This window comes from Rutidosis leptorrhynchoides, chromosome 7, assembly GCF_046630445.1.
Source record: "Rutidosis leptorrhynchoides isolate AG116_Rl617_1_P2 chromosome 7, CSIRO_AGI_Rlap_v1, whole genome shotgun sequence".
In the NCBI taxonomy this organism is placed as follows: domain Eukaryota; kingdom Viridiplantae; phylum Streptophyta; class Magnoliopsida; order Asterales; family Asteraceae; genus Rutidosis; species Rutidosis leptorrhynchoides.
In genome coordinates this window covers 102,040,838-102,055,612 of record NC_092339.1, presented here as the reverse complement: position 1 = coordinate 102,055,612, position 14,775 = coordinate 102,040,838, and the positions used below count along the sequence as shown (strand labels likewise).

The following is a 14,775-nucleotide window of genomic DNA, read 5'->3' as shown; positions in this document are numbered from 1 at the left end:
CCCAAGGGGTCTTTTTATAGGTGTAGAATGTCCGAAATTCTCGGGATACACGTGTCAAATCACTGATTAATTCTTTTATGCGAAGTATCCGGAACCGACCTTAGTGCGGCTGACGTGGCTGCGTGTCGCTCACGCGCCTAGTAAAACGGCTTAAGCATAGAAGCTGCCTACAGGGCTTACGCATGACGCTGGGCGGCCTACTGAGTGCTGGACGGCAAATGCTAAAAACTGTCAAATATTGCCATCTTTTATGCTTTTGGATCCATTCGTCTATATAAAAATGATGTTTTTATGCGTGTATCCCCTAGGATACATACAATTGGTACAAGTTTGAGTGTTTGAATAGAATTAAATTGAATAAGAATATTGATGAAATAAGTATAGTTCAAACAACCACAATTGACATTGGCCTACTTAACTTCATTTTGGTGAAACAAAATATTAGTTTTGCATCTTTTAGTTAATAAGTTGTAAAAAGAATATAAAGTGACTAATTTGTTGCTAAGAAAACTACTTGTTTTGTCGCGAATTTAAAAGATCTTTCGTAACTACCAAAAGTGAACACATAATAATAACAAAAAACGATCCAACCAAAACACGAGAGAAGTAGCTTATGATCAATGACTATGTGATCTCAATATTACAAACCAAAATGATCTGGAAATCATATGAAATCGAAGACATGTACATCATCAACTCTAAACGTACTTAGGAACAATATGTTACCATTATTACATTCATGTTGTAGATGAAACTCTTTCACTTAGTGCCATTACTGGTTCAATATTCCTTCAAATGTGCACTTGAAACTTCCATCTAGAGCTAGACGAAGGAATTTAAAAACACAAGCGTTATAATCTATTTTTCTCAATCTTTTTATTATCCTTATTGCATAATCACGATGATGATCCATAATCATGTAAAACATGAGACAAGCATAATTTGAAGAGAATCTTATTTCCATAATTGTAGTATATGCTTTCATAACCCATGCCCTCAAAAATACTAAAATGTGGTAAAAGCCCATAACAATAGACTTGGTTCATATAAAAAAAATAAGTCAAATTCAAATTACAAAAACAGGAGGTTACCTATCTACAAGAGAGGGCTGCATTTGTACAAGAAGAAACAATGACAACTTAATAAACTTCTACATTCCATTGTCCCTCCTTCTTCAACTGCTTCTTGTATTGTACCCAATCAATGCCTACCAAAAACACAAACACAAAAATGCATATCAAGAAACGCGAAAAGATAGTGCATTTGAGGGGTATTTTAGTAATTTGCCACCCCACTTACCATCTTCAGCAGCCAATGTGACCATAATGTCATCAATACCCTTTTCCATGCCCTTAAGCCCACACATGTACACAAAGGTGTTATCTTTCTTTAGTAATTCCCATAATTCTCTGTCATATTGAGCCATTCTTGTTTGAATGTACATTTTTTCGCCCTTCTCGTTTGTTTGCTCTCTACTCACAGCAAAATCAACACGTAGGTTATCCGGTTTCATCTCCTTCATTTTCTCAAATTCCTATAAGATTCAAAGACCATAATGTAACTTTAGACTCATTCTATACAGATTTTGATCTTGCAAGACGAAAGACAATAACTTTTGTTTACCTCTTTGTATAACAGGGAACTACTTGTGGGAACTCCCAAAAAGAGCCATGCCAAACCATTGAACTGCAATTTAGATATAAAGTTGAGATTATAAAGTCAATTATCATTCCACAAGATTCATTGAAGTCATGGGTACCTGATAATCTTCATGCTTCTCAAAGAACATTTTCCACATAAATGAACGGAAAGGAGCAATACCAGTTCCTGTTGCAAGCTGCATTCGTAGAAGTCAGTTAGCAAAGAAGCCGTGTTCTGTAATCATGTAAACTGCAACATTGTTTTTTAGAAACAGTTTGGTGAAAGTTTTCAGTCGTCCTAATTGAAAGTACTTTAGATAGCTCCCAACTCAAATGCATGATCGTCTCATTAATTTATAAGTTCATGTTCGAGATATAAAAATGGGTCATTATAAACGTTTACTTTTTCAATACATATAAAAAGATAATATTACTGGAGTACTAAAAAGTTATCATTATAAATAGCAAAATAAGTTATCATTGTTTCCAAGGTCCTTCAATCAAAATGACTTATGACTAAGGGTAATTTGTGTCAAAAGAAGAAAAAAACCTTCTTTGCTATTGCAAGCTTTTTCTGACCTACTTGAACTGATAGCAAAACAAGTATATAAAACGTTTCAGAATCTCGGGCCCTTTCAAAAATTTTGGCTCTGTTTGATGTCCTATTTTGCACACCCTCTAATACGCTACAACTCAAATGTTACTGTGAGTATGCCTGACAATCGAGACCCATACTCTCAAATTGGGTCAATTGGATCAAGCATTCGGGTCAACTAGAAAAATGAGGTCTAGTAATGTAAACCAAAACTTAAAAAAAGGTCCAATAGGTTTCCCTCCAACCTATTAGGTCCTACATAAAATATAAAGGAACAGGTCAACTGGGTATCAATTCCTAAAGCTCAATAGATATGGATAGGTCAGGTCAACTAGCTTAATAAATATGGACAGGTCTAATGGGTCATAAAAATCTTAACAAGTTTCATCCATCAAGCATAATTATAAACGTAAAAATCAAATGTAAAAGTATAAATGTAAAACTTAAATATAAACGTAAAACGTAATCATAAATGTAGAAGTATATGATCCATTTGGACCCATTTGACCTATGACCCGTTTCGACCCGTTTCGACCCGTTACCAACCTGACTCATTTGGACCAGTTTAAAAATCTGATCCGTTTGACCTATGACCCATTTCAACTCAAACCGTTTTGACCCGTTACCCAAACCGACTCAACCTAACCGGTTTGCCAGATATAAATGTGAGTATGAATATCTTATTTAAGAGCGACAAAACCACCATTATAACAGTTGCATTAGGATCCTTTGGCATAAGCATTTCTTTTCCAACTGGGCCTGTTATTTGCACCTCAGCTCCAGGCTTAAGGTCACCTGAATTGCCAACATAACATTGTATGCAAAAACCAACGTCAGAAAATTAAAGATTTATATCAACCAAAATAATCAGTAAATTATTCTTACATAAAAAGTTTGAGCAAACTCCTTTAACTTCTTCCCCTTGGTCATTCGTGTAGACGAGTCTTTTTACACATAAGGATACCTAATAAAATGCCAAGTTTTGCTACTCAGATACAGAGTGACATTTCCAGGATATCTTATTATAACAAATATATTTCTGCATTATAATATCAGCTTTTATTCTTAACTCTATATTATTATTGTTCTATTTATTTAATTATTTAAAGAGCTTACTGTTTTAGAGTCTCCAAAGTCACCAAGAGCACTGCTAGCAATGGAGTACAATCTCAGCTTGTGCGGCTTCCCGTTCTTCGGATCGATCCCATCTGGAATTACACCAATGGATTGTCCTTCCTTGTATGGGATCTCACCTGATAAGTCCAAAAAACACACAATTCTTATACCACTTTGCTTGCAAAATAAATCTTTATAAAGTTTGAACCTTTAATTTTTATAAGACAGTTTTATGCTACAAAAGTTTGAATCTTTAACTTCTAAAAGACGGTTTTATACTTAAAAGTTTGAATCTTTAACTTCTAAGGGACAGTTTTATACTTTAAAAGTTTCAATCTTTAACTTCTAAAAGACAGTTTTATACTTAAAAAGTTTGAGTCTTTAACTTCTAAAAGACAGTTTTATACTTAAAAAGTTTGAATCTTTAACTTCCAAAAGACAGTTTTATAGAGCCGTATCGGTGTTAGTTGATATCTTAACTAAGTTGACTTATAAGACTCGTAAACATACCCTCGGTGGTGAATACCATATGCCAAGTTTCACCGGGGGCATCATCACCGGTGATCTTAGTGTTGAGAAGGCACCGACCAACATATGGTTCCTTTGGCCGATATTTATTCGTAACCACACCTTCTTCTTGTTTCTTAGATATTTTTTCTACTTTTGCAGGAGGTGCCTCAGTATCTGCTGTAACTTGGGCTCTAATTGATAATGATTTACCACTTGTTGAAACATTTTTGTAATATGGAACCTGAAACAGCAATAAATTCAAAAACCTTCATTTCATTCAAAGTTCACATAAACAAGCTAGTGTACAAATATACAATGTCAATTGATGCAAAATTGATCACTTAATTAATGGACACAATATCACATGATAGACTTACATTATATATAAAATCTATATTGATTTATATCTATATTGTTTTCTAAAAACAAGATTCAATTTCTTTCATTCTTTGTAACCCATCCAACTCATAGTGGCAGTTATTATCACTAATGATCATGGTTTAGACTTACTGATCAATTCATATCATCTCTGTTACAGAAAATTGCAACAAGTTTCAGTCACATAATATGAAAGGTGTAATCTTTATAGAAAATGCTTTAAATTAAAGTTACTTAATAGCTTCTAAGTTTGTTGATCACATGATCTGTGAAGAACAATATATAATATAAGCTCTTATGTATTGATGATATAAAAGCATTTAAGTCAAGTGCAATCAAACTGTCTTCTAAATCTAAATATAAAAGAATAATCAATATTAAGTGCCATGTATTACAAATCACTAATAATCTATTAATGAAAATTAAATATACTAAACTAAGCAAAACCCATTTCAATATATACAAACCATGCAAAACCAACATGAAATGTATAATAAAAAAGTGAACTTTTTGTAATAAGTACCTTGGTAAAGGAGACTCTATCTTGAGGGATGAGTGATGATGCTCTAGATGAAATAGCAGTGGATTTTGAAGATGAAAGGGAGACAATTGCACTAACAGAAGAAGAAGCCATATTGGCTGATTGAATAAAATAAAATGAAGATTGAAAAGATTATAGAGAAATGGAAGATATAGTATGAGTGATGAAAAAATGTGATTGTGAATGAAATGGATATTTGTGAGTTTTGGATGGAGGAAACTAGAAAGCCAATGGCAGTGGCAGATGTAAGGATAAGAAATTTGTGTTGTCTTTTTACACTTGTGAGCTTATGTGGCCACAATTTTGAATTCTGATATATTAGCATTTAATTAGTTATATTATTACAAAATAAAAAGCATACATGATCTTTTTGTTTTAAAAAAATGAAAAAAACAACTTAAATTCTATACAATGCAAATATCCTTTTTGATTTTTTTTTTTTTTTTTTTTTTTTTTTTTTTTTTTTTAAGTTGCATGTTTGGCCCTTCAAAGATTTCGTGTTTATAGTTAGCTTCTACTAGTAGTGGCGAAACAGGACAGGCGGGGACAGTCGTTCCCAGTGAATTTGTAATATTCAGTATAAAATTTTTGGGTATTTTGAATTTGCCCCCAGTGAAACTTTATTTTTGTCCCAAAGTCTCCATATTTTGCCTCAAAACTTTTAAATTTTGCCCAAAAATCTCCAAATTTTGCCCGAAAACCTCTATATTTGCCCAAAAACCTCTATATTTGCCCAAAAACTTCCTTATTTTACCCAAAAAAGTTGCTATAATTTTTAAAATTTTTTTGCTCCGAGTGAAAAAAATTTATGTTGTTGCCACTGTTATACTAGGGATATAAGGAATTATCTTCCAAAGAAATAAGTAACATGACCATATACCCTTTTTTAAAGTCAAACTAACACACACATTACACCAATATTTACAATAATTTATGAAATATGTTCAGTGACGGAACGTCAAAAACTTTAGTAGAAGAGCCAGAAATAATAGTACCAATTTTTAGGAGGACCGTAAAGAGAAAAATTGTAAATCTATCTTAAAATATCACAAATTTTTACATTTGTAGTTCAAATTCTAGGTGGGCTATGGCCCTCTCAACAATACTCTATGTTTAGCCTCTGAATATGTCTATAGCGGGACTCGAACCCTCAATCTCTTAGTTGAAAGGTTCACCATAGTCATGACCATATACCATATACTGTATTACTTATCATCGCTGAATTAAGTGCTTAACATAACCTATTATAGAGTGAAATGGTAATGGTAATGGTAATTTAACATCAATGCTTTTAAAATGTTTTTGTTTGTAGCATTAACCTATGATTATAATTATAATTTTGTAATTATTATTATAATTGTAATGTAATGTAATTAGTTACAATAAAAATTAAGCTTACTGATATTAGGTAGAAAAAAATTCCCATAAGGCTCATGGGCCATGAATAGTCATAAGGCTACTATTGTTTTAAAATAAAATTTAATTTAATTAATGATTAATGATGGGATGAAAATACACTTTTTTTAAGCCTTCAAACAAAATACACTTTTTTAAAAAAAAATGTCTTTTTACACCATTCGGTAGACGGGATTTCTGTCTACCACCTTTATCTGTCGTCTACTACCATTTTTACAAAGTAGTTGACAGTAACAACAAGGTAGTAGACAGTGAGAACAAAGCAGTAGACAGTCAATTACAAGGTAGCTGACCGTCTACTGCCTTGTTGTTACTGTCTACTACCTTGTTGTAGGTGTCGACTGATATGTATTATTGGTGTCGACACCTACAACAAGGTAGTAGACAATAACAACAAGACAGTAGACGGTCAGCTACCTTGTAATTGGCTGTCTACTGCTTTGTTCTCACTCTCTACTACCTTGTTGTTACTGTCTACTACTTTTTAAAAATGGTAGTAGACGACAGATAAAGGTGGTAGACTGAAATTTCGTCTACTGAATGGTGTAAAAAGACAATTTTTTTTTAAAAAGTGTATTTTGTTTGAAGCCTTAAAAAAAAGCGTATTTTGAACAATTTCCCTTTTTTTATTCAACTTGGGATGAAAAGGTGTTGTCGTTGAGTTGAGCTAAAGTTGTTAGATGAGTTGGGCCAAAAGCCCAGAATTCTGTTCAAGTCGTAATTAAGCCTAGTAAAAGAAATACACTGCTTACAGATGCTCGGATCATGCACAATACTATTTATAGCCCAACAGTTTCCAAGTTTGAAGTTATAACTATGAAATAAACATGAATGCTTTCATACATAAGGAATGCTTTTCGTCCTGGAGTTTGTGCTTGTGGTCTTGTAGTTTCATACCTTAGTTACTATTGTAATTGACATCAAGGTTTTGTTTATAACCTATATATAGGTTATAACTTAAGTCTTGAATGCAATGAGGTGCTGGTTGTGACTTGTTTGTCAGATTCTGTGTAAATAGTATGAGTGTTTAAGTTGCATGATTCGAGTAATGATAAACTAATCATCATTCCTTAAAGAAATATATGTAATTGGCTGAAAAATAGAAATCATCTAGTTTCTAATTGGAACTTATGGATTCTAAAGCCCTTGCAATTCATCTCTTAACGCCTTGCTAGAGAGTTTTTGAGTAATAAAATTTTGCCGGTTAAAAAAGAAGAAGATGAAATTGGTAATTCTAGCCATCATAATTATCCAGGGATAACCAAGTTGTCCAAATGATTGTTGTCTAAAACTCAGGATTCTAATTTCTAAATCACACAAATCCAGTGATATACAAACATTGCATATCTTAAATAATCAATCAATCACATAAATGAGTGGATGATTTGAAATTGAACCAACAAGTGAGATAATAATAGAAGCCAATCCCAATCAGAATAAACAGAAAGAATCACAAAAATCAAGAAAATCAAGAAAATAATAAGCATCTCAAATCATTGATGCCATGTGCACCCAAGGAAAACAAATTATGTACAGGGAATCTGTTTTGAATAATAATGCTACACAATATATTTCACTTTAAACATTTCATGCTTAACAAAAACTTTGGTTCCACAAACTTTTTTTTTTCCACTTATTTTTCCAAGAATATAGTACAACTTAAATATTAAGTACAACCACAATAATGTGTGTAATTATCTGCCTTCTTTCTGATCCTACTTGTGTAGGACAAGTAACCTGTTATATGTATTAAAAAGTTGATATAGTAGTACATACCAGGGACATGAATCCAAAATGCTACTAACAGTTGAACATGATATATCATAAAAAAACACCATCAATTCGTTCCAGGATACAAATGATAAAACTAGAAACAATAATGTAAGAGCTTACTTATCTTTCTGGAGTAAAATTTGTACGGTGTCGACCCAGATCAATCACGTTCTCACGGGTCCTATATCCCAAATGTATGCACACATAACTGACCAAAAGTTTTGTGATTCAATAATTGTTCATATTCAACTTTGTATGCATAATAAAGATTATTGAAACTAAGCCAGAGTAACACAAGAAAATGATAAGTTACAGGTGAATCCTAATCAACTAATATGCTTTCATAATAAATTGAAGATCTTATTATGTCTTATGTCTGCACACCCGTAGACGTTTTAACTACAGACTGTTTGTATTTCTAAAGACATAAGATAAAATAATGTCTTATTCTGTCTACAAACTTGAATATAATTCTAAATGATGCAGACATGATTAAGTCATTTTGCAAACAAAAACAAACAATCTTCACTATTCAACATACAGTCCTTTAAGCCACATCTTCTCTACAGACATGGTCCACAGATTGACGAAAACATCTTATAAAACAACTAGCATCTTTATTCAAACAAAAGAATTGATATACAAGAATCAAAACTTGAATACAATTTGCAATTTAAATATATACATGTGACAACAGGTCTCATGTATACTCCGATTACTCCCCAACAGCAACAACAAAATATATTTATACATCTTAAATTAGAAAAACTAGAACAAGAAACAATTTTTGAGCTATTTAGAACTTGTGATGATAATCTAATGAAACCCGCGCGATCCTCGAGATTGATAGAGTTCCAACCTACCTTTTGAGTTCTGCAACAGAGACTCAACCGCTTCATCTTGTATAAACAACGATTGCTTTGACGCCCATTCAAGAACAGTAAGCACTTCAGCTTGCGCAAGATCTTCATTATCCGGAACATGCAACGCAACATAACACAACAACACCAAAGCAGGTGATTGAACCAATTGTTCCCCAAAGTAAACCAATTGAATCAAATGTTTTACACCCCCATTACTAATAATCGCTTTCGAATGATCAAGGTGTAGGTAGTTTTCCGTACACGCGAATTTCGTTAATGCGACGGCTGCAGCTTTAGTAATATCGGGTTCTCGTTCATCAAGAAGTTGAACCAACGGTTTAATCATTTGAGACTCGGTTGCACGAAACGTTCTAGCCAAATTCCCAATCGCTTTAACACACGGAAGCAAAAGTTTCGAGTCCGCTTTTTCTATAATTTTCAACAACTGCTCGATAACCGCTTTGCAAGCCGGCGCGTTCGGTTTAAACGCCGATCTTCTCAACTCAGAATCTTGTTCCGCTACACTCGTGATTTCCATTAACGCCATCGCTGAATTATACTGAACTTCTTCGGGACCTTTATCCAACAAAACGGCAAAACATAACAACGCTCGGGATTCAGTAATACTTTTACAAATACCCGAATTCCCGATCGCTAAATGCCATAAAGCCCTTGCAGCCATCGCTTTCATGTACGCTTTCGTCGCGGGGTCCTCTAATTCCCTCCCTTTATGCAAACTATTACCCGATAACGACACGTTCGTATAATGATGATGGTTTTGTTTCTTCACAACAACGTTTTCACCTTTTTGATTAACGTTCGTTAAAACACCATTAGTTTGATTCTTTATAGCCATTGTACTCGCTACAACACTATGCATCCTAAACGGTTGTTGACTATTGGTCCCACTAGGATGCACAACTCGATTCTTATCCTCCTCATCATCATTAATTCGACTCGTATTAACAACATTCGAACCAGTACTACTATTACTGTTACTATTACTATTAGCTAACACAACCGCATGAATTGAATTAACTTTATTACTAGTAATAGCATACTTACTATGTTCTTCAACCGTTTCAAACGCAAGATGACCAACTAACAACCGAACAATATTATGTTGAGCAAACAAATCTTGACATTTCGGATAATGCGAAACGAGCTCCGAAACGGCCCACGCGACAACTGCTTGAACCTTCATTGGACCTTCTTTTAAAATTTTAACAAAAACAGAACAAACTCCAGCATGAATCATATGTTCCACACTTTCAGGATCACGCCCCAATAACCCGATTGCCAGGGCAGCATTCTCCTGACCCTCTAATTTCCCCTCTTTCGCTAATTTTAACAACGGATTAACTCCGCCTTCTTCAATTATCAATTTACCGTATCGATCATTATCTCGCGCTAACGAGACGAGTGACGCAGCAGCGTCAGATCTATCGTCTAAACTTCCGGTATACAGGATTGCAATTTGTTCCCAAATTAAGCATAAAATCGGCTCGTTGGCTGCAATTGGGGGTAAACCTAGATACTCGTCGGTCGAATTATTCGGGGCGGATACTCGGAGCAACCAGGAGACATCTCCGATTGAATTCTCGAGCTGAGACGACATTTTGCGAAAAGCGGCAGCCGGAATGATTGTGAACACTCGTTTTACGATTCCGTTATTGCGACACTTGAGAACGAGTGATAACGCTTTATCGAGAACTTGTTCAGTGTCATCGATGATGCGTTTGGTAGGGCGTTCGTACAGATCGCTGCTGGCACGTGCGGCTTGACGGAGGAGTCCGGCGAGTTTTTCGGTTTTGGATTTGAGTTCGGTGCAGTCTTGTTTGTTGATAACGGCTTCATCTGAGGTTTTGATGACTTGATCTGCTAACTGGATCGGTCTGGTAAGGATCTGTTTGACTATATCGGCCATGATGATTGGTTGGGTGAAGTTGCCGGAAGTTGTGAGATTCCGGTGAGGGAGATCGGAGTTGAAGGAGGGATGGGGAAATTAGGTTTTATTTTTGTGGGAATCAATGAAGAGGTGGAGAAACAAAATACGGAGTATGGAGTAGGTGGTGACAGAGGTACGAGAATAAGTTCTAAAAGTCAAAAGTCTGTAACAAAAAGATACTTGTTTAAACTGGAAGTAAAAAGTAAAAATTAAAAAGTAAAAAGTATAAGGATTAGTTCGAGTAACATTCACAAAATTACTCCCGTCGTTCTAGAACATATAGTGAAATCATAGACGTCGTTCTCAAAGTTTTTTTTTACATTCGTTGTCACTGAACTTGCATTTTATAACTTGTGTCTTCCTTCTGTTAACTGTCCGTCTCTTTCCTCCGTTAACCTCCAGCATGTGCCAAACATGTGAGGGTAATTCTATCATTTTATATATTTTATAGTTCAAGGACGACAGGCGTAAATAATTTAAATCTACCTTTTTTCTTTTTATTTTCTTTTCTCTTTTAAAACCCATTTTTTTTTTTCTTTTTTTTTTCTATTTTCCAAGATGGTGAAATCCACTACATTCAACAAGAAAAATTACTACGTACCAAAAAATTAAATCTTTATTTATATATAATTTATATAAAAAAACATGTACTGTAAACTGATATTAATTATACCATCATCACCAACCTCAATCCTTTTCCTCTTTCTTTAAATACTCAGAAGTTCTTCATCCTAATTGTTCACCAAATCAACTATCTGGAAATGAAAAACTTCACTTTGATTCTTCTGTCAAAAAATCGATTGGGGTCACAGATCTGGTTGCAATTTCGATTTTGGGGTTATAGATCTGGATTCAACTTCATCATCGTCGTCTCAAATCCTAATTCTCCAAATCAAAATGATAGAAAGAAATGTAAAAGTTCAAAGTTGTGTGAATTTATCCGGTTAAACTACCTGGAAAGTCTCAAATCCTAATTCTCCAAATCAAGGATGAATTCATGAAGTCAAACTTCATCTCAAAAAGTCAACTGTATCGATCATGATAAAATTCGTGATGTATGATATGTTTCAGGTTCCGATTTCGATCAATGAATGTTAGACGCTCGATTTGAAGCATATTTTGTAAAGGAATCACGTACTAAAACGCAATGGATTTCGTTTTGGAATAAATAGAACAAAACAAAAACAAACAAACAAACCTAAGTAATTTTAGTCATCTTCTCCGGTGGTTTCATGGTGGTTTCGACGGCTGCAGAGGTAATCGAAATGCACCCTTTAATAACAACACCAAGGCACCCAGACCAGTCCCCAATTTCGATGATGGTGATTGTAAAATCGTATTTTCAGATCTGTCACCACCATCTCATCTTCGACCTCTACTGTTGCGTACCAGATCTGTTTCTAATTTATGCTTGGTTATTTTGTAATTGTAATATGTGTAAAATTAAATAAAAATTAAGTTGTAAAAAGAATTTGCAGAATATGCTTAAATGTTGATTCATTATTTGTAGAATATGCATTATTTGTGTTGTTTGCAAATCAATTGCAGAATCTATTTGTTTATATACTAATTTTTATGTTTAGATTTGGATAAAAGGAAGTGTTTGTGTGTGACGATCGCTCCAAATCCATATGGACAAACACGTCATTCATTGATTTCATTGCGAGGTATTTGACCTCTATATGATACGTTTTGTAAACATTGCATTCTTTTGAAAAGGCACACCATATATGAATATTTAAATTAAAGGTTTTCGACATCTGATGATTTCTACATATAGACAATCACCGTAAATAATAGTTTACAACAGTACTTCCGTTGACAATGAAGTCAAAATAAGATACATGGTGATGATTTGGTGAATGCAACGTTTTCTTGAAAAATATGCCATGTAAGACTCCATGCACATAGCTTGTCTATCATATAAGCAAACAGCGGAAGACTTCTAGGAAACCTGAGAATAAATATGCTAACAAGTGTCAACACAAAGGTTGGTGAGTTCATAGTTTTAGTGTTTCGTATAATCTGTATATAAAAGTGGATCACAAGATTTCCGTTGTTTCATCTAGAAACGTTTATCAAAATATTCTACGAAATTGAGCACCCTGGTAACTAAACTTAACGTATATATAATTTATACCCTTTGTATAATCATCTTAATAATACAAGCAAACCAACGTGTACGCTTCTCAAATAGCATACGTCCGTTAAAAGGCTAGTGCTCTAGCTCGGACGGGGATATCAAGCCCTATGGATCCATATACTACTACTCGCGCCCACCAGTTCTTATAACTGGCAGTTACTAGTTACCAAAGCTAAGGGATTTTCGGTTCAAACTCAGTGTAGAATTTAGTATGTACTTGTATCCATTGCGTTTAAAAATAAATTGCATGTATTCTCAGCCCAAAAATATAGATTGCAAAAGCAATTAAAAAGGGAGCAAATGAAACTCACTCAAATCCGTTTTAGTTTTTGTATTCATTTTATAAAACAGCGCATGTATTCTCAGCCCAAAAATATGTATAAAAAGGGATCAATGAAACTCACGCATATAAATATTGTATATCGGTTAATAAAGCATTTGCATGTATTCTCAGCCCAAAAATGTAGGGAGTAAAAGGGATCATATGAAACTCACCTTAGCAGCATATAAAGTTGTTCATCGTAATGTGACCGAAACTCGGATTATCAAATAATCGTAGATCTCAACATATCAATATTGAGATTCAATATTGTAGGAAAGTACGTAGACGTAACGGAGATGATAAACACTAGGTTTGATTCATAAATATATCCCCGAATATTACCCATAACCTCCTTGGCAATAACCCATAGTTTCCTTAGTTATAATCGGTTTGTAACCCGAATTAAAATACCCGTGTATCACTTGTTACAGTACCATACTACTAATTTAAAATTTTAGGCTAGAAAATATACAGAGTGATTTATTTATGTGAGTGTGTGAGTGTTTTTTTTTTAGTTCCTAATAAGTACTTCGTTCATATATATATATATATGTAAAATAATAATATAATAATATAATATATAATATAATAATAAGCCGCCATCACTTTTTATGTCGACAAACTTTTTATGTCAACAAACATTACGCGTTTCGCGTAGATAGGTACGCGGTTCGCGTATGGTGTCTTCACGAAAGTTGTAGATTTTTGAGTTACGGACGTCTGGACACCGGAATCACCCTTTTTCAAGTCAGTATGATTTAGTTATGATTTTTCTCGTGCAAGTGCGCAGGTTTAGTGATTTCCATCATTTTAACTTGAAATCTTGAGATGAAATGTTGTAATCTTTTAGTGCTCATTAGAAACCTTTATTTTATCTTTATTTTCATTTTCATATCATTGAAAATCCATAAAAATATTTTAACAATAAAATTCTATTATATCGAAAAATGTGTCCATACTAAATCGAATAACTATAGTTCTCTAAAACTAATTACATTTACATCTTTTTATCGAAACGTTATAATAATTAAAAATCTATTATTTCGAAGAATGCTTTCATATATTTGAACTAAATCGAATAAATATAATTTAGTTTTCCAGAATTAGTTATATTCAAAATCATTCTTTAAAAGGTTTCATCTATGTCGTAAAACGTTTTCAATATTAAGAAAACTAAATAGTTAACTTTATCAAGAGACACGAGACAATCATTGTGTTGAAAGTTAATCTCTACTAACCTTTGTTCAGTAATCGTTAATTGACATATTTGTTCTTACTTGTAGGTCACTTTACCATTTATTCCGAATATCGTTAAAAAGGAAAGGTTTCATAAATCAAAGTGGACCTCTCAATAGAGACTCACGATCATACAATGTATCTGATAAATCAATCATTTGATATTATCTTTTAATTCCGTTGATAATTATATTAAACCTATATCGAAACAAATACGTTCGTGTAAAGTATTATACGCCTAATACTTTGTTAACGTTTTCAAGTTATAATATATACACATATACATATATAATC

At 33.5% G+C, this 14,775-nt stretch overlaps 2 protein-coding genes across 2 annotated transcripts; both read right to left on the bottom strand.

Moving 5' to 3' along the window:
* Positions 1–587: 587 nt before the first annotated feature.
* Positions 588–4,960, bottom strand: LOC139858748 (ferredoxin--NADP reductase, leaf-type isozyme, chloroplastic-like). Its single transcript, XM_071847586.1, has 10 exons — positions 4,763–4,960; positions 3,862–4,102; positions 3,352–3,488; positions 3,121–3,199; positions 2,939–3,030; positions 1,760–1,837; positions 1,624–1,686; positions 1,300–1,534; positions 1,092–1,207; positions 588–822 (listed from the first exon to the last, which is right to left on the bottom strand). The coding sequence occupies exons 1-9, from the start codon at positions 4,871–4,873 to the stop codon at positions 1,140–1,142; spliced, it is 1,104 nt and encodes a 367-aa protein (XP_071703687.1). The 5' UTR covers positions 4,874–4,960; the 3' UTR covers positions 588–822; positions 1,092–1,139.
* Positions 4,961–8,583: 3,623 nt separating this feature from the next.
* On the bottom strand, positions 8,584–10,849 carry LOC139857767 (uncharacterized). Its single transcript, XM_071846603.1, has one exon. The coding sequence runs from the start codon at positions 10,757–10,759 to the stop codon at positions 8,786–8,788; it is 1,974 nt and encodes a 657-aa protein (XP_071702704.1). The 5' UTR covers positions 10,760–10,849; the 3' UTR covers positions 8,584–8,785.
* Positions 10,850–14,775: the final 3,926 nt, after the last annotated feature.